Below are 21,064 nucleotides of genomic sequence, written 5' to 3'. Positions count from 1 at the left end.
GGATTCCAAAAGTAACTGAGAGAAAAGTAAGTGTCTAGAGTTTCTAGCTAGAAAAGGAAAGATGTAAAATGTGTGATTTCTGTTCTTCGGACATTTCCACTCCATTTATTTCTTCAAACTTTGGCAACTGTTTGATTGTGTCATAGTGTTGCACCTGGAAAGTCTTACTCTAGTTTAACATTATCCAAGAAGTATTTGTCATTCTACTCAGCACTGACCTCCTGCCTCTGAACAGCACAGGATGCCTCCTCCTAACACTCCTCTGTTCAAAGCAAGTTCTTTCTACCTCATTGAGTCTCTATTTCATATTGAATTCCAGCAGAGCATGGCCTTCTCTCTTCAAAATGTATTTGAAAGCTCCGTTTTCCTTCCTACACATCACAACCAGATTGCTTCTGACAGGTATTAGGAATGAGAGCCATACAATCAGCCCTACAAAAAATGCCTGCTGTTATATGTTACTAGACAATTATTTTAGAAGAAACTACTTTGAGATGAAAAATGTAACTTAAAAAAAGACCATATTTATGTTATTTATTTCACTCTGTCATGATAGCTAATGCAATGTGGTTTGCTTTCTTTTATTGGGTTCCTAGACTTTTTCCATGCTTGCAGTGGACTACAACCATATTTTTAATTCTTAATTTCATTTTCCTTGAAGTATGAAATAAAGCAAGACAGTGACATTTTAAAGAACTATTTATATATCCTGTGCTATTTTGATGGTAGAATAAATGCTTTTTAAAACAAATGGAGGTACCTTTCTGCATTCTACACCAAAGCTTCCTGAGAGACATTCAACTGCTCACAACCACATGAAATGTGAAATGTTCCCAAAGAATCAGAACCTTCCTCCAGCCCCATGGAAGACTACTCACCAGACTTCCTCGCTTTCAAAGCAATAACTGCTGCTAGTTCTCTCTGCACCTAATAAAATATTAGGGGGAAAAATCAAATTAGAATAAGAAAAATGCAGCTATCAAAAGCAGTACTTTGTTTTTAGATATGCAACCAAAGTTAAGAGCTATTGCAGTAAGAGCTGAGTTTCCTGCCATGAACCTCTGCGTAGGAATTTTAGACCCCAAATCTGGAAGAATCTGATCGACTTACGTTAGAAAATTAGGCAGTTGCCAGAATGGATATATTGGAAAACACTGGTACGTATACCGCGATGATGGGCAGGACCTCAAAATTATTACTATGTAACATACAAAAATAATGCAAATAAATAATAGTGCGGGCCATTCAAAAGGGTATGCTCCTGATTTAGCTGATTCTCTGATACCTTACGACTTTCTAGGACAGTTATACTGTAATGAGAAAGTAATCAGTCCCTCTCTAACCGTGGGAGTCTGAGATCTGAAAATGCTCACGGGTAGAAAAATTTACAGTTAAAGAGCTTATGAGGAAAAAGAGAGCTAGAGGAGATAGAAGTGATGATTAATCAGAGTAAAATCTTCATAAAACTTTATGTGTAGTAATAAAACAGCAACAAAATAAAATATAAATTAGTGCATAATTTATTTGAAATTGTTCATAAGTTTTATCGTAGTACCACCATCTCTTTTCAGGAGTCTCCTTGGTCACAGTGTTAAAAATATTTAGAGGTGGACAAAGATGCAGATTATAAACACTCACTGGGACCCTGTTAATGCCTTTTCAATTTTATGTGCTCCCTCGGAAGACTCCACTGCGGTTCAGACAGGAAGAAAGCAGAGATGGAAAACAATGCATAAGGTGGATCACTTAATTTGCTTACAGGGGACCAAAAACTGTCTTCTCCACTCTCCTCTTTCAGTTCTCCACACCTGAAATTCTCTTCATGAGCTCTTCAGTTTTTCCTCCTCAAATTAAAAACAGGCTCAAAATAGAAATAGCTCAGAAAAGGAAAGTGTCCTATTCCCAACATTGTATAAAACTACATCTTTACAAAGATTTGGTGGAGAAAAAAAGGGAGAGAAGGGATGAGCAAGAAACCAACAGAGCATTTTTGGGGAGCCAAGAAGATGAGGGATGGGCAGTGAGGAAGACAAGAACTTCACAGTTAAATTTAGAAGGAACCTAAGCTTTTACTGGTTTTTTCCTCTTTTCTTTCTTTTTCACATACAGTACACGAGATTACTCTACTGTACTACACTACATCCCTTGAACATCTGCAGTCAGGGAGGGTGGACAGGTTATATAATGGGGTGGGGTACAGAATAGCTTCCATGTCTCTGCCCCAGGGGGGAAAAGGTTTTTGACAAAAACCCCAAGGGTAGTCAAAACACAAAGGGGAAAGCACTTATCAAGCAAAACACAAACTGGGTAAGATCCCATTGTAGGCTTCTATAGCATCTTCCCAGCACTTTTTTCCCCCAACATGCTAGCAATCATTTAACTCATCATTTTCAATTGTGAATAAACGCCTGTGTTCTGGACAGAAGCTCCACTGAGGTGGCCATCTTTTCATCACATTATCCAGCCATCAACACTCATTCACTGACCCACAGGAGGCAGATGCAGAGGCAACCTTCAGAGAATACAGACAGAACCCAGGGGAGAGAAAAAGCTGCCGGAGGGAGGAGAGTGAAAATCCAAAGAGAAGGTATTTCCCCGCTAATAAGAGACTCCCAGCAGAAATCTTCAGAACATATCAGAACTCAAAGCATCCCTTAGCAAATAATTGTTAGGTTTATACTGTAAACTAAAACTCTGAAAAACTGCAGAAACAGAGACTAGAATATTCTTTAAGCACTAATAAGGGACCTGTTGGCACTGAAAAGGAAATATAACACTCAGGCACCAGTCAAGTCTTCAGATGTCTGAAGATGGCCCACATTTTGGTAACAACTTCCTGTGGACCCTGAGCAAAACCCATCCAGCTAAGATGCTCCTGAATTCTTAACAGTCAAGAACCATTTAAGGTAATAAATGTATTGTTTCAAACCATTAAGTTTGGAGGTGGTTTGTTTTGCTGAAAAGTCTTTTACAGATGATTATTTTCCTACTCTATCTGTGTTGTTGGTTAACGTAAGTTTCTCTCACCATGACAAAAATGGAACCCTCTTCTCAAATCAGGCTCAAAAAAGGTATACAGAAGGAGCCAAGAGCCATGTTCTGATATTTGCCATTATTTGTATTTAATGCGGGTGCTAAACCACTGCCTGGGTAATCAGAAGAGACGCACTGTTATGAACCTGACAGGAAGTACATTATCACATTGGCCTTCCCTTTTACAAGCCTTCCCTCCAAAGATCTGAAACCCCTGAAACTAGGTGTATTCCAGGATTCACCATTTTAGACAGTTCAGAAAGGTACCCTACCTATATCATACCCTAGTGAGGTCTGGGGCAGTAACTTGTAATCAGAAATCAGACACATTAATACTTCTGCAATGAAATGTATAATCATTCATATCAAATGAGATAAAGACAGACCAGGAAAAGCCTCAGGATTTCCCACTAAATACGTTCAGTTTAGGTTAGCTTTTGTCACCAGGTTAAGTTATGAAAAACTTCTGTTTCTCAGAGATTTTGTATTTCAGATCTGTGAATAACGGATTGTAAACCTCTACCAATTTTACGCTAAAAGTTTCTCTCCATCTTTTTCTCATGCTTCCTCTTATCAAATAGCTATGCAGCCACTATGTTTTGTCTACTAAGAAATGCTTTTTTTGTACAGCTTGGATTCTCATCTATTTTGAACCTGACTGTACACTAGAACCACCTGGGCAGCTTTAAAAGAAAAAAACTACTGCCATTCAGGCCCCAGCTAAATCAGAATCTCTGGGGTGAGAGGTCCAGCCATCAGTATTTGCTGCTGTTGTTTCAAAGTTCCCTAAGCGATTCTATTGTATCCAGGGCTGAGAATCACTGCTCTATTTAATAAGACATCGTAGTATTCCCAAGGCTCAACCTTGTAATCTTGTAATCATTTCAACTCACAATCCATCTTTACTTTTTACTTTGTTCTCCTCCAGTTTAATTTATTTGTAAAGTAACATGGCCTTCACTGTGTTTTCGGCATTAAAATTATGCTATAATCCAATCAAATGATAAGATTCAGTTATCACATCAGCAGTTTGACAGACACGATCTACTCAAGCACAAGGAAAATTGAAAGGGAGCTTTTTAAGAAGCTTAAACTTAAAAACATAGTTTACTCAATATAAAAAGAACTATACAATGCAAAACACGTCTGTAGCTTAGGGTATATTTGCTCTTGTGACTATCTAAATAGAGGGTAATTAAGAGACTGATAAAACATATCTCAAATTTCTCCCTCTCCCCTGGGTACCCACCAGAAATTTTGAAATGTATTAAACGTTAAAATGTTTTGGCTTGCTTTCTTCAATAACCGGCAGGGCTGTGCACAAAACAGCCCTGAAATTCAACAAGAATCAGAGCCAGTCTTATTTCCAGCATTTTGTATTTTTTCTCTGACACTTTAATAGTGCCTTTGGCCTCATACTCTAAACATTCACAAAGCTGTTTTGCATCAACGAGGCAACAGAAAGTGTTAAATGCAAACCCTGTGTGCCAGGGATCACGTCTGTGGGAGAGATTAACTGAGAAGACATGGCAGTCTTCCTGGAGGAAGAGGCCCTTGAAAACCAAGTGTGAAGCTAGACATGAATTAAAGTCATTTGGGGAGGATCAACCAATAGTGGCAAATTCTCAGCTAACCAAGAGGTCATCCTTACAAACCAGTTTTAAATAGAATCATGAATTCAAATTTTCTACAGGCTTTTAGTAAATCTACTAATGTTAGAAACACTTAAATTTTGAAATCAGTAGAAATGTTTTTAAAACAAAAAACCCATTTCTCAATTTCATAAATTAAATGTAAGAAGAAACATAATCCAATACTCTTCCCTGTTTTATTTCCAAACATACTCGCTTTTAAACCACTGTAAGATCTTAAGCTAGTATGGACTTTTAAGAATTCTAGAAAAATAAATACATATGCTTCTTAAAGTCAGTAGCATACTTTTAGACAAGATACATATTGAGCAGTGATGCTGGCTGGACTTCTGCCCTATGAAGAAATACCTATGGGCTAAGTAACAATTTTCTTTGTTCCTCAGAGGCCTGTCTTCCTATTTTCAAGTTCACTGTTTTGTTCTCAAGAGCTAAAATTGCCACAAGTCTGACACATGGATAATATTGTGATTACCTGTTTATGTCAACCAATAATTTGAAAATTTACAAAGTTACTTATCTGTCTAGACCCTACTGTTGTCCACCTAATAGTTTATTTAACAAATAGTTAGTTGTCTTCCCAGTAATTGCTCTCACCACATCAAAGATGCATTTGCTAAGCATGTGGGGATGATTAAATAAGCTTATGCTCACTCATCTATTTCAAGGCTATTAGGGGTATTTTAAAAATCTCATATAGACTTTGTTGAATACATACAAATATGCCTATTAATTTTATTATAACTTAGATAATAGCTGACCATTCAAAGACTAATATATATATAGAAGTGGCCTGAAACTACAAGATAAAGTGGAATAAAATCCTACACTTAGGTTTTTAATGTCTGTTATTTAAGTCTGTTACACATGCATAATCTACTATTATAGAGGTCCACACTAAAAAGATGTGATTATTTTTAGCTGATTATTGTAAGTATGGTATAAGTTAATAATGAAAATGAAATTAGAATGGATAACAATGTTTTTAGGAATATCACTAGAATAACATTCAGGTCACCAAAAAATGATGAACTCCAGTGAGATCAACATCTGATTTATATCCAGTTTGAAGTATCATTTGTTTTGGTTCATGAAGAATCAAGAGTATCCACAAGAGGACCACCAGAGGGTAGTCACCTCCCGGCAGTAAATGCAATGGATGGAGCAGTCTTCATCTACCTCATCTCTGCAGGGCTTGGCATGTTACCCATTCCCTTTTTCTTAACCACTGGGATTCCATGACACCATATGCTCCGGGCTTTTCCCTTTTCTCTCTGGCTGCTACTTCTCTTCTCCCAAGGCTCCCCTTTCCTCTATCTTTAAGTTTTGATGATCCTCAGTAATCTATCCTCAGCCCTCTAGACCTTCCTCTCTTTCTGTTCATATTCCCTGGGCAATCTCATTTACTTACAGGGCTTCAATTACATCTGCATCTTCAGGGCCCTAAAGCCCCCTATCCATCCATCTCCAGGACCTGTATGTCCCACTAGTAGCTCAAACTCAACATTTCCAAAAGTAAAGTCACTATCTTCCCATCTCTCTCCACCCCATAACTCTGCTCCTTGTCCCATCTACCCAGTCAGAGAATGGTACCACCATGTACCCGGGGTCTCAAGCCAAAAAGTGGGGTATCCTTGACTTAGCTCACTCACCATCTTCTCCCCAACTCAGACTGGTGTCTCGAATTTCTCTCTCTTTATACTACATCATTCTTTAACCAACAAAAAATACACATCTTAAGATATCCCAACTCTTGCTAAAAAAAACTCTGCAGACTTTGCACAACACCGTAACAGAGTACAATGTCTAATATTGCCCACAAAGTGCTCTTTTCATCTGGTCTTTGGTATCATCTATTTCCATATCTCATCTTAAAATCCATGTTTAAAAAAAAATCCATGCTCCAGCCTTTAAAATAAAAACTTGCAATTTTCTGAATGGGCCATGATCTTTTCTTTGCTCTGAGACTTTGACATGCTCTGTTGTCTGGAATATGCCTCTCCACCTCCCATTTGTGTGGCTGTCACTTACATGTCCCTCAGGTCCCAATCTAGTTGCCACCTTCTCTCGAGTGCCCCCACTTCCCCAACCAAGCAAAGTCCTCCCTGTTTATACTCCAATAGCTTCTATACTTACCTCAATTATGGCATTATCACATGCTAGTGAAATCTCTTCTTTAGCTGGGGGTCTCCAACAGTAGATTATAACCCCACTGAAATGGACTCCTTTATTCATCATTCTACCCTGACTCCTGGTACCACTCCTGGTACACATACTTGTGATCAAGAATGCAAATGAACTGTTTGCAGTTGCTGCTGAGAAGAGAAGACTTAGCGGGGGAATGTGATCATTACCTTCAAGTATTTGAAAGGTTGAGGGTAAAATTCAGACCAATAGAGAGAAGTTGCAAAAAAGCCTATCTGAGCTCTATGAACTTTCAAATAATCAGAGCTACCCACAGTGGACATGGTCTACTATGTGAGGTTCAGTAGAAGATGCTTTATATGGGAAGGTAAATATCAGAAGCAACCAGATCAAGGATTAGTTCTGAAGATTTGTTTTATGAATGCCTCCTTTCCAAATCATCCACTATCAAAAGAGAACAAGCGTGAGCCTCCCGGGGGAGGCAATATCTGTCAGCCTGCAGCTGCACAGCTGGTGATGTTAGAGCCATCTAATCCACCCAGCAGAGCCAGAGGTAGTGCAAATCTTAACAAACAGATGAAAAATAACTGTTGGAGGCCATTTCTTATTGTGGGAATCTCATAAATTTCATGGCACAAAGAACAGAAGCAGCTACAAGTGTACTGTCCAAATGAAATCTGAAAAGAGCAAGCAAATGACACTGACATCTTTTCAAAAGAGCAGGTGTACCTGCTCCTTCAGTCTTCAAAGCTGCTCTTATAACTCTTGATCTAGTGATTTCCCCAAAGCCCTAACTGCTGATCAATCAACATGAATTTCTTGACAAATAAAAAGTTCATATATATGAAATGCATTTTAAAGAAATGACTATATATTGGACATTCTGAGTTTTGCTATAATAATGAAATAAAACATTGGTTATATTTACATCATTTAAAAAAATGTTTTTATGTCTCAAGTTATTTTTCCCATGTTCTGTTAAGACCAGAGTATTTTCAGTCTATGCCACATTTAAATGATTCTTCAAGATTTATATGATACAGCTTACTTAACAAAATATCTTTAAAGGCATAATATAATTTATAAACTCATGTCTTGGTACATTTTTTATTTCATATTACATGTCATTCCTTATACGCCTTTTCTCAATCACTGTGCTTTTTGGAGGTGAAGTTCTAAACTGTAGCAACAGTATATAACTACAACACCAGACATGCTAGAAATCTTCTATGGTAAGGAGCTCCTATCTGTAGGGCTAGTTCCCACTGAACTTTGTAGGGATGGTACATGAGGAACTCTTGCATTAGGATGAATCCCAGATCAACTAAGACCCTTTTCAACTAGAAAGTCTATCTACAAAAACAGCTAACATGCGAGGGCTTCCTGGAAGAATGAGATTCAGAACCCAAGATCTAAAAGCCTAAGACAGGAATAGGAAACCTCCACTTATTTTATGCCAACCTTGAGCGAAACTCTCGGATTCTGGTTGTTGGGGTGGAGTCACTGCTCCCCACTCCACAGCATGGGACTGTGATGAGAATTAAATGAGTTAATACCTATAAAGCGTCTGGAATGGTCCCTGAAACAGTAAGTGCTGTCTGAGTGTTAGCTATCATCACCATCATCACATTACTGTAAGTAATACAGTCAAGCTTAACAGTAAGTTATAATAGAAGGACAGTCTAATCCTTAGCTGCTTTTGCAATTCATATGTTTGAGCCCCTTCTTCCCACCTAAATCACAAACTCCTTGACCACTAGTATCGCTTCTGCTTATAATATTCTACCTACGTGGCTCCTGTGTTGCAACTAGCACAGAAGGGACTGATATGTTTCATGGAGAAGTTGGGAACAGTGCCCACAGTGCTTCTATTTCCAGAGTTGACTTTAAAAATAAGCTTTTAGATTTCCACAGAATTCCAAAGCTTTTACAGATGTAGGAAAGATAGACTTTAGTTTTAGAAATTCACTTTGAAATGTCAGAAGGATCAATCAACTAGCTGTGGCCTGGCAGCTTTTGACATCTGAGAGGTAACTGCTGTTTAAAGAGTCAAGGGATTGTGAGTATGTATTCAACAAGGAATATGTATTAATTTTCTATTTCTGCCATAGCAAATTACTACCCACTTAGTGGCTTAAAAGGACATCCATTTATCATCTCACATCTCCCTAAGTCCAGGGACAACATGGCTCGACTGTTCTCTGCTTAGAGACTCACGAGGCAAAAATCAAGGTATGGGCAGGTCTGTGTTCCAAATGGAGGCTTTGGGGGACAATATGCTTCCAAGTGCCCCCAGGCTGTTGGCAGAATCTGATTCTTGCATCTGTAGGACTGGGGTAATCATTTCCTTGCTCGTTTTCCCCTGGAACCTGCCCTTAGCTCCTAGAGGCCTCTCTCTGGTCCTTGCACATGGGTTCCTACTGCTCAGAGCCAGCGACACCATGCTGAATCCTTCTCACGCTTGGAATACTTCCTTATCCTCTCTTCTGCCATTTCTCCTTGTCCCCCACCAGAGCAAAGTCTTTGTTTTAAAGCTCATAGTATTAGACTGGGTCCGGGCCTACAATATAGGTCTGTAGTCTTAGTTTTATCTGCAAAGTACCTTTTACTATGACTGTAACATTCACAGGTGCCAAGTAGTGCATTCACCTTTGGGGCCATTCTACCTACCACAGAATGGTAACACAGATCCTCAGAGCCTTCCGGAAAAACTAGCCCTCAACACCTTTTTAGGGTTTCATAGTAATGTGCTAACAGAGTCTAGTTCTGGAACATGATTCACCTGCTATAAAATCGTTACCAGAACATCTCTGAGTTCACACAACGGAAACGAAAGGCTTGAGAAACAGTGAATAAATTTCTAAATTGCTAAACCACGTAGCCATGTTCACAGTATTTAAAGATTCCTAACAGGTTAAAAATCAAAAAGCTGTTTAACAAAACTTCATAGGTCTCATTTCGTAAAATTTCTTCAAATAAGAAAGGAATTCTACAGTCAAATCCCAAACCCCATCTGTTCAGTAACTGTGAAGTACTTTAAGAGAAAACAATGTAGAAAATTGCTTTTTGAACCCTAAATTGTTATTTTCAATGAATGTGGACTCAATTAATACTTCCTGTCTCAAATGCTTCACCTCTACTGCAAATGACAACGCACTATGCTCTCTGAGGCTGAAATGTGATAGTGCGTGAAACACTTGCACAAGGTAAGAACTCAACAAACAGCTGCCATTCTTAGCCTTTCACCCATATCTCACTTGGTCTTCTTAATTCAACAAAAGGCTAATAAATTAACATCTGCAAGCAAGTTTCCTCAACAATTTCCCCCCACAGAAGTTCATCTTTGTGCTGTTTATCTAGCAAAAGATTGAAAATAACCACAACATTCAAAAATAAGGGGATGATAAATCCACGGAATGGGGTACTACGGAACCACTATGAATATCGTAGGAGGTACTGTAGTCACTGAAAGTATATTAAGTGAAAAGTACATACCGCAAAATAAAAAGGTCATTTTTTAAACATATTTTACAAAAAAATATACACACAGGAAAAATAACCTAGAAAGTAATAAACACTTAAGTGTTAACACTGACTTATTTCTAAGTGGTTTCATTATGGGTATCTTTTTTATTCTGGAATTTTTTAAATTATAAAGCTTTATGTTCAACTTAAACAATCCAAGTGTCAGATAAATTTTTAAAAATATCAAAGTATAATCCATGGTAATGACAACTCACTACCAGATTCACCATCATTTTGACACTTAACAAATATAAGAATAGAGTTTACCTTATTTCTACCCAGTATCCACATAACATTTCCTTATATTCTGATTTTTACAATAATATAACAAACTAATTTAAAATCTACTTTATTCCATCACCACCAAAAACTGAAGTAATTTTCACTTTTTTATATGCCTCCTGGGCCTGTTTCACATATGGACATACTATTTAAAGCTATAACATTGAGTTAAGTATGCAACATTACATTTCATCTAAGCAGCTATAAATTCTATTTTAAATAAATGCACAAAGAAATAATCCAATGTGAAATGTTCACGGACCATCCTTTCAAAGCTCCTTCCACTTCCCTCAGATAGGATTTCACAGTAACACTTCCCAGGCCCATCATTGTTAATATACAAATTGATAGCTAAATGGTATATTTCTATTCCTTATCAATTAAAAATGTCTATGTTTTGTATTGTAATATCATCATCTTGGGAACAGACACCTAAATACCATAATGTACTTGTAAATGTGCATACACACACACACACACACACACACACTTACATTTATTCCCCTATTGACAAGGGATTCGTTAAGACATGTTTTATCCTTGAATGGGTTCTATGTATGCACTGACATCTTTCCAAACTGATGCTTTTAAATAAATGTCCTCACACTGGGCTCATTTTAGTAGGTAAAACACCATGTATTATGCTGTTCACCAAAACCGACTTCACAAGGCTAGAGTTAAATCAGGATACCACGTGACTTGGGCATGTGTACATGGTTTCTTTGGCTACAGAGACAATAACTTAATTTTTAAAAGTTGTATGTGTGCACATCTGTACCTTTTGGTATTGAGGGATCTATTCCCAGGATGAAGAAAATCACTTTGATATGTAATTGACACAGAACATATAAAGCATTTTTTTTAATTGACAAAGGATAGAAAAATACCATTGCGGCCATCTGTTCACGTATTCACAGTCATGGGCCTGTGACTTGTCTCTGTGAGATTCTACCTCAGGGAAATGGAACGAGCTTTCACCAGCTCTCTGAGTGGTCCTGGCTGGAGACCTACAAATCCACAGCCAGGGCCTCCCTAAACACCCTGGCAGCTGTTGAGGGCAGCTCTAAAGCACAATGAGGAAGGCACCAACAAGCCCCAGGGCTCCCTATAAACAACCAGCACAAGGCGGCCACCCCAGAAATAGGCTACAGAACCTCTGCTGCCTTCCTAATGCTCCTTGACACCAGATCTGTCTTCTAGGGCCTCACTTGACACTTCCTCTCAAAACCTAATCTACCTACCTCCAAATCACAGAGTACCTCTTAAGCCACTGGAAGGGCTGGAGGCAGGCTAAGGATTCCAAGTAGGAATTTTACGTTCCTTTCAGATAAGAACTATAAGGTAACAAGATGTTCATGATCTTGGTGCAGCCAGACAGAGGGTCAGTCACTCTCTGAGGAAGTAACTTACTTTTATTCTCTGAACAAACATGCCCATTCAGATCTGTGGTGGACTTAGAAAAGGGAGACTAACAACACCCTGCTTCTCCATTCCCCAGAAAGGAAGAGGCAGATAGCCAGCAAAAAGGGTGAATGGAAGTATTTTAGCATTTTAGAAAAACGTATTTCTAAATGCGATAAAAAAGCATCACTGAAGTGTCTCATCATGTACTCACTGTGGCAGATTCTCCCTACTTTCATCACCTTAAGATCATCTGTAGACCTTACTAACTTGGCAAATAGTCTCTGGATAAGTCTTCAAAATAATAACTTTTTAAAGACTGGTCAAATCCTATGCTATTTCTGCTTCCTGAACCAGTACCAATGGGAATGTTTACAATCAAAAAAGCTGTCACCTTATCTTCAGCTACTACTGCTCAAAAAGGAGTTTCTCCAATGTATCCCACCCAACTTGTGGATTCATCAAGAAGGACCAACTAAAGGAATCCCAGCCACTTTCTATGTTTCCTGACCCAGAAAGGGTGTAGAGTCCTGAGGAAGACACACCTTAAGGAAAATGGCTCAAGTTTCAAGTGCACGATTACATATGGCAAAGGAGAGGAGTTTTAAACAAGTGGAAGCAAAATATGAGAATAGGCAACATGAGAGGAATGAGAGAACTGACAAGACAGAGAATCTTGTAAAGTTTGGGTCTTTGAGTTTCCTAGTGTCATGCTTTTGGTGACACAAGACAAAGGTTTATTCATGAAGACCCAGTTCCTTATGCCTCTGTCAGAAGTATTCCCCAAGAGAACTCTATCTAAGGAAAAGATGACATGGGAGAAGAATCAGAGGCCCAAGTTAAGAACAGGCCTTAGTTAATGAGAATAAAATCAGATCCTGTAAAGCAGGATCCCAAACAGGGAAAAAGTGAGACGACAACTTTCACTAGAAAGAATGCTAGAACGCACAAGAGGACGAGCTCACAGCTGATGTGAAAACTGGTGGAGTCACGTCACAATTTCTGGTCACTGAGCAGGGAAAAATGTTTTTGTGAAGCTGACAACCTGCTGCAGTTAGTTATAACCACCTCTTTTTCCCTAGAGAGGTGCAAAAGGAAGTTTCAGAGCAGATTTCTTTTTCTCTAACATTTTCACCAAATGTTATATATCCTAATGTGGCTGTTTGCTTCTTGGGGCTGGTCCTGCTTCAAGATCTTCAAGAACTTACAGCAGTCAACTTCATGTATAATTTGGGTTTGATTTTTTTAAGCTCAGTGGTATTTCTCAGAGTCTCTTAAGACTCCATGAGAAGGAATTTAAAAAATAACACTCAAAAGCATCCAACACAGAGGTTCCTCAGTAAAGTTGGATGAACTGAAGAAAATGAGCAACTGGGAGAAAAGAAGCTGTAACAGAGAAATTTGGACTGATGAAAATTAACTATATCAGCACTGATAAAGAATATGAGGGTGTAAGAGTGTCTAGTTAAATAGTCCCAGACTTAAGTTAGACTCCGTTCTCATCCTCACTGACCTCTCTTCCTAAATTCTGTACTCTTGATTTGTCATTTGAATTCATCTCTCAAGACATGTCCACTAACTCTTCACCACTACCACCACCAGGGTACTGATTTATTGTCAACACTCAACACTGTTCTCTTTTACCATCTGAGTGATGGTTGATTTCCCTGGGCCAGGCAGCACAGAGGACCACACCACATGCCCCCTCTGTCCTTTTATAAACACCACTCATGTAACCATGCAATCAAACAGGCATCTAACATGTAAAATTCACAGCTTAGCCTAACTCACATCACCGCAGTGGTTTAACAGTTAAAATGTGTGACTAAAAATCACAAACTTCACTCAGATGTTTGTGTTTTCTTATTTCTATGACTTTCATCATGAAAAATTAGCCTGAAGTAACAGAAATAGCCTAACATGGTTTGTTTAGGATGATTGTAAGTAAGCATGAGACAGAAGTCCAGAACCAGTTTTCACCTCCTATTTTAGAATGTCCGTATTTCCACTTCCTGTCTTTGGATGCTTCCCAAGTACTTTCTCAGTTCTTTAAAATGCATCAAAGGTTAGCTTATTTCCTAAATTTACTTCCTAAGAACTATGACTTTGAAAGCAGTACTTCATTCGCTGTCAACTCTTCCCAATGCCTAGTTTACCCTGGATTGTAATACAAATACATAAAAGCTGTGTCATTGATACGGAACACTTTCTGTCATGTACCCTGGAAAAATTCGTGTTTAAAACTAAAAAAAAAAGAATCCAAACTTCAAGGACAGGAACTCGTAGACTATGTCATTCAAGGGCCCTTCTTAGCCTGCCGGCTTCATCAGACTAACAGAAACTCACAGGGAATGAAGAAGAGGTTTCAAAGGCAGCAAGCTGTGTAAGGTAAGAAGATACTAGAAAAGCAGCTAAGATGTTAAGGTAGAAACCACACGGACAACAGAGAAAGCCAGACTGTTTGCAGATAATAACGTGTTTCTGTAGACTTTACACAATGGAAGGGGTCTACTATAGCCATGTCCTTTCTCCTTAAGCTGAAAACTTCCTAGAGTTTTACTGTTTAGGTTTTTGGATGTTGTCAGGCACTTAGGAGGGAGGCTCCTACCTGAAACTCACCAGAAATGTAGCTAGAACATTTTTATTGTTCGTGTTTGTGTAAACTTAACAACTGTAAATCTGACTGAATTATCAAGGCATTTTTATTTCTGTACATATACTATCTTCTCATGTTCCTTTAATATGAAAACTCACTGTGTTTTCCCCCGAATAGAACTTTAGGTATTATTTTTTAGATGACAGGACCTTTCTCTTTATGAATCTAAGCTGAGACTAAGAAATAAACTATTTAAAAATGGCAAAACCTCCAAGTTTGAGTAAAAAGAGGTGAATGCACAGGACAGTAAACTCTGTTGTGGGAAACTGCTGCCCCGCCGCCAGCGCCCCGTAGTTACACAAGCCTTTGAAGAGCACTTTCACAACTCTGCGTCACAGCTGCCACTTCTGCTTTCCTCTAATGCATTTAAGGGTCATGGTAGATGGCAACGTTACTTGAATGATATATGCAAACATCTCCCTTCCTGCATGATGTCAACACCTGGGCAACAAAGTTTCTCTACCATTGCCAACAGGAATAACTACATTGTGAAGAGGTGAAGCACAACAGTTCCTTCAAAAATGCTTATGCAATGAACAGAGAAATTTTACAACTTAGTCTAGTCCACCACTCAATTTGGCCAAGGTCATACTGTTGCAAGAATTAAGAACCAAGGTCCCCATCCTCAGTTCAAAGATACTCTCACTACTCTAGGCCAATCAACCATCAATTGAGGAGATGAAATTTTCTCCTCTGCCCTTTATTTTCTTTCCTACTCCAGCACCTTCCCTCAACTTATTCAGTCTTTTAGTGTGGAAACTTTTCCAGTGAGATTACCTCAACTAGTATATAGCAAACACTGCTGTTCATCCCTCTGTTTTAGAGTCTGTCTTGAATTTGACTCTCATGGTACAAACCATTCAGGATTTCCACTTCCTCACACTGTCCTCTAATCTCCCGGCTGCCCTCTGGCTGTAGGTGCTCCCCAAGACTCCCGCTTCCATTCTACACTTCCACTGACAACCTGGAACTTGTTCCCATAACTTTAGCCCTGATCCTTCTGAGTTCCAGATTCTTATCTCCAGGTGTTCCCCAAATATTTTTACATTCTTATCTCCTCAAACTCAGTATGTCCAAAAATACATCCTCTCTTCTTCCACATATTTTTCTCAACTTCCTAAGAGTATCACCACTTTTCCATTCATGCAAGTTCAAAACTTCGATGACCTGACTCCTCCACCTCTACCTAGTCCTACTGATATTTTTAAAAATTCTTTGTGCTCATTTTTGAACTCATTTTTCTTTTGGTTCCCACAAAAACCACCATAAACTAGGTCTCCATCAGCCTCTCAATCAGTCTCCCCATCTCCAACTCATCTTCTTCGTTCTTAAATGTCTGCATCGCCATGTTAATCTGCTGTTCCAAAAGTCTTTCACTTTTCTTGATTAGGTCCTTCCTCTCTAACCAGGTGGGTCTACTCACTGTTTTTCCACTGTTACTCTCCTGTTCCTCTGCCTGCACACAATAAACCCCACAGCTAGAGCGCACCTTCTCCTGACTGTCACTTGTTCACATCCTGACTGCCTTCAATGCTGGTTCAAGTTCAGCCTCTTCAATGTAGCTTTCTGTCACTGTTCCTGGATTTACTATCTATACATCACTATTTGGGGTGCTTAACTGCCAGTCGTTTTATATGTTAACTTTTTGATGTGCTTGTCTTCCTGGTATGGCTGTAGGAGCCACATCTTACGTGTCTTTGCTGCTTCTGAAACTTACCTGATAACTATCACATTATAAAAAAAAAAATGAGGCACAGTAGTTAAGAGAACATGATTATGAAGTAGAAAATTCTGAGTTTAGATCCTGGTTTTGTTCCTTTCTCAATAGGTGGCCTTGGGAAAGTTTCTTAACCTGTATAAGGTTTCATATGTATAAAACAGATAACATGCCTATTTCACAGGGTTGCTGAAAAGTTTAATGTGTATGTCTGTATATACACACACACTCACACACACACAATGTTTAACATAGTATTTGGTCTTCAGTGAGTATTTTTTAAACAGATGGCTATTACGATTTTGCACAAAGTAGGCATTCCTCTTTGGTCAATATTTTAAGCTGCAAAGGTCACGTTAAATATTATTTCATAACATGTTGTCAAGACTGCACTTCATGTGAAGTTTTATACCACTGATCACTATATTTAGCCAAAAATGACTTTTCTAAGTTACATTCCAGAAGAGCAAGAAACACAACTTTTAACTTTCAAGCTGTGCCCAGATGCCAGGACTTGGTGTATGAAACTATATAAGATTGGTTTCATTCCACATACATATGCCAATCCAGCATGATTTTCAGCAACGGTCATTTTTCAAATGCAGCTAAATAAGAACTAAACAATCTTTGGGAAGGCTAAAATATTTCCAGAAAGCCCAGCCAATGGATAAAGATTTTATGAGATAGGATTGCTAGAGCCTGTCAAAAACCAGAGCTCAGTAATTAGCGACTATGGCCAGCTTTTTCTATGAAGAAGAGTGTAAGTCTTCTGTAACAGATCAATTACCAACTCTAACCAATGGCTTTAAAAAACATAATTAGAATGTTGCAATCCAGTACATTAAAAACTAAAGACCTGATCTTTGTTCACTGAGGTAATATTTTTTTCCCTAATGAAACATACAGTCTTTTCTCCTTTGTGCAGCAGGTCACAACTTTCCCTAGGTTAAGTCATTCCATATTTAAAAAAAAAAAAATCAGATACCATGCCTCTGCTAAGGTTCCAGGAACTTTCCACCCGGAATCTCTATGATCTTGCAGGAGAGGCTGCATCAGAGTAGAGCAAGTTAATGCCATTGTCTTCTTTTGCCTTGATTTGGGCCTCCCACAATGATAAGCACCCGCAGGGCAAGTGTCTCTCTACACCACCACCCAAACTGCCTCCCTGCAAAGACCCCAGCTTCATTATTTCTGCACCCCTGGGCAGAGCAACTGCATGGCCTTACCGCAGACGTTAGACGAGCGAGAATTTCATCGCTGCTTTCTTCTGAGTCTTCCATTTTCTGATGAGACCTTTGTAAAACAAAGAACAAAGTCCTCTTCAGCTCTGGTTACTCAAGTATATCTACCAAGTTATGGGGAATACATGGCAAATAATTGTATTATCGTTTAACACATTAGTGAAAGTATTTATGCAAATAACAAGGTGATAATAATGCCACAAGAAGACAACTCTGTTGCAGCCCAACTGTTCCTTCAAAATCAATTAACAAGAACCTCTTCACCACACATCAATTAAATCTTGAGGACTGAGTACTGCTCTCCAAATGACATCACAGAATAATTCTGCTACACCAGATTCACAAATACAGGCATGCACCAAGCATAAGTAGATGGCGACTGTCAGGTGGTTAAGTAATGAAATTTCCTCTAAGTCAAAATGAAATCCAGATTCTGAAAATACGAAGCATGAATTTTCCACTACATTTGAGTTTCAGCCAAAACAGATTTATTACGAAATGGTCTATTATAGGCCTAATATGGTGATAGAAATTATGTGGAATCCAACAGCAGAATCACTTTGCTCCTTTTTATGAGACCATAGCCCAGGTGAGAAGAAAATTATGCCCATAGTAGATAACTAAAAAGATATACAACATATTTCACAGTACAAGATCAGTTTGTTTAGGAAAATCACCATTCTAATGTAATTCATGAAAAAACTGTCACCACACAAGTATATGCTAACATATAAAAAATCTACTTAAATCTTATAAAATTCCTTTTTTTCCCCCTTGACTTGGTCAAAGGGAAAAAACAGTTCATTAATGCCCACTGAGTATATGTAATTGTCTCCCAGATCTATTTCCATAAGCAATTCCTTTCAACACCTTCCGTGGACTTGCAGGAATTGGTGGTAATTGCCCTGCAGAGCAATGATTGATTTCAATCTTGGAACCTGCAGTGGGCCAGTTGGAGCGTTGGCCTTGCAGGGCAGGAGGGCTTCTCCTGGCTCATGGGAGAGCTCAGAAGATGCTCCTTATGAAAGGAAAAGCCAGTCTGATCAATTCTGGCATTGGCTTCCTTTTTCTGTAAATGTTATCAAACTCTTTCAAAGGAAAAAAGTCCCACTCTTCAAATCAGAGCAATGAATTACAAATTATTGCTTTTATAAGAATTGTATGATACAAGTATGAAGCAGTGCGCATGCTGTCAAATAATCATTTTGCAGCAAAGCATTTGAAACATTACCTTGCTAGTAAACATTTCAAACAATGAATTTTATTATTAAAATGAGGTATTCACAAGGTTTCCATAATACATGAAGTTATACTGAGAAGAGATTTGCAACCCTTTATAACCAAAGCCACCAAATCAGGTATATATGGTTAAGCTGAGGCGATAGAACAGATCTGAGAGGAAATTAGGAGCTAAGGGCATTAGACCAAGAGCACCAAACAAGGGCCTCAATGTTTCGTTGTGTCTGGAGTGGAGCACGGGCTGTCTCATCCTCTCGGGATTCTTAGACCCCAGTAGGTACCCGGAAGATTAGTTAACGTGCATGAGGCATTTCACACTAGCACCGATTATCAAGAATGTGTCTTCAGCAAACTGCTGAAAGGAACTCAAAACTCCAAGGGAAGCTCTTGAGTATGACTGATAATGGTTATTTGCTGAGTAAGGGCCAAGCCGTTGCCAGGTTAGTAACAAATAATTTCGTCTCTGTGCAAAAGAAACTTTCATCATTCTTCCAGCACAAAACATACCTTGGCAGAAAAGTTTCTTAAGGAAATATGCATAAGAAAGATGGAGTGAGGATCTCTGGAAAGCTGTTCCACAGCCCACATCTCATTTTATCACCTCAATCACCACGATTTGTACCAAGAACTCCCAAGTCTTTCTCTAGTCCCTCAATCTCCCCTGAGCTCACTTTTTGTTTCCGTCTGCCTTCAAAGTGGCTCTAGGTGGCAATTCCAGGAACTTTATTTTCACCCACGTGGGGATCTCATAGGCTCCTTAAATTCAATATAATTTGAATTCCTCTTGTCTCCTGTCCTCACTGGTTCTACCTCTTGTCTCTCTGCCTCTCACAACTCAGCTTCACAGTCACCTGCATTCCCCACCTTCCCAGCCACCAGGTCCTCTCAGGCTCTGCTTTCCTATGATCCCTCCCCATAAGCCTCACTGACAGACCCTCACCTCTGCAACTTGTTTTAACCACCTTCTAACCCACTTGCCTCTGCTTCTCCTTCTGTTCCAGATCTTCTCTACAGGCCAGGATTCTCCTTCCACAACTTGGAGCTGGTCCCGCTCTTCTCCAGAACCTGCAGGAGAGCTCTAGAGTCCAGAAACTCTCTTTTTGCTGGTGAGTCCCAGGCCCCCCGCCCCAGCTGGTGCCCGCACAGCACCTGGCATACTGGAGGGTCTCGGGAGCAGGACTCAGGGGGACAGGCAAACAGTGGGAGAGCTTGAAAGAGGGGAGGGAAGAGAGAAGGGCAACACTCAACCACCCTGCTTCCTTCCTCACCGCTGTGGCCTCTCTTCAGCTCGATGCAGAAAGGCCCAGAAAAACCAGACTCTCCCCAGTAAATGTATTTTTACAAAAGAGGTAAATTCTGATTATTTTATGATGTAAACACACATCAGTGCAACCCAGTTAGACAAAGTTCCCATGTATCAGGTCAATATAGATAATGAAACAGATGGAGCAAGAGAGAATAAAGAAAAGAATCAGCTGTATTAGGTAGGATGCTGTTTTATACAAGGGACTCAAGCATCCATGGATTTTTGGTATTCATGGGGGTCCTGGAATCAACAGATACTGGTTATGATGGTACTTGCATATTTCCCTATTATTACTAAAGGGGCCATGCTGCTCAGTGAGGGGAAGATAGAAGCTCTGGTTAGAGAAGGGAAACAAAGAAACCCTGGCTGGACTCAGTAGGCAATGGCAGTGACAAGTTGACATAAGGAAGAGAAGACCCCAGGAAGTGACCCCCAGGAAGGAAGACCCATCCCTGAGGGTTTGTGCCAGCAAGAAGCTCTGACCCAACAGGCGGCCCCTTATGAATTCTCATGGCTGCTTCTCAAGATCTCTGCTTGCCCAAGCCTGACCCAGGAACTCCCCAAGGCAAATGCCGAGTCCTGGTGCCATCTAGGGCAGATGTCTTTGTAAGTTTGAGAGGTCTGCAATATCTAAGGGTACCCCTGTGAGGACACAGGGATGGCAAAAGCCTGCGGTCCTCTGCCCCGTCCCTCTAGCCATCAAATAAGACACATCATCATTCTATGAAGCCCACCAAAACAAAGCAAACAACTGCCCTCCTTACAGTCTTCCCCAACTTAATGAATGGCAACTCCACCCTTCCAGCTGGAAATCACTCTTGACCTCCCTCCTCCTTATACTCTACACCGTATCCACCCCCAAATCCCATC

At 39.5% G+C, this 21,064-nt stretch overlaps 1 protein-coding gene across 4 annotated transcripts in view; it reads right to left on the bottom strand.

Moving 5' to 3' along the window:
• Nucleotides 1–21,064, bottom strand: part of RAPGEF5 (Rap guanine nucleotide exchange factor 5) — a 269,897-nt gene that overhangs the window by 126,979 nt on the left and 121,854 nt on the right. For all 4 annotated transcript variants that reach the window (XM_072964867.1, XM_072964864.1, XM_072964865.1 and 1 more), the window contains 2 exons: nt 17,635–17,701; nt 879–927 (listed from right to left, as the gene is read on the bottom strand). In XM_072964867.1, coding sequence (XP_072820968.1) covers nt 879–927; nt 17,635–17,701 — 116 coding nt within the window. The remainder of the gene's footprint in view (nt 1–878; nt 928–17,634; nt 17,702–21,064) is intronic.

This window comes from Vicugna pacos, chromosome 7 (assembly GCF_048564905.1).
Source record: "Vicugna pacos chromosome 7, VicPac4, whole genome shotgun sequence".
NCBI lineage: Eukaryota > Metazoa > Chordata > Mammalia > Artiodactyla > Camelidae > Vicugna > Vicugna pacos.
Note: the sequence above shows the minus strand (reverse complement) of the source record. Positions and strands in the feature narration are given on the sequence as shown.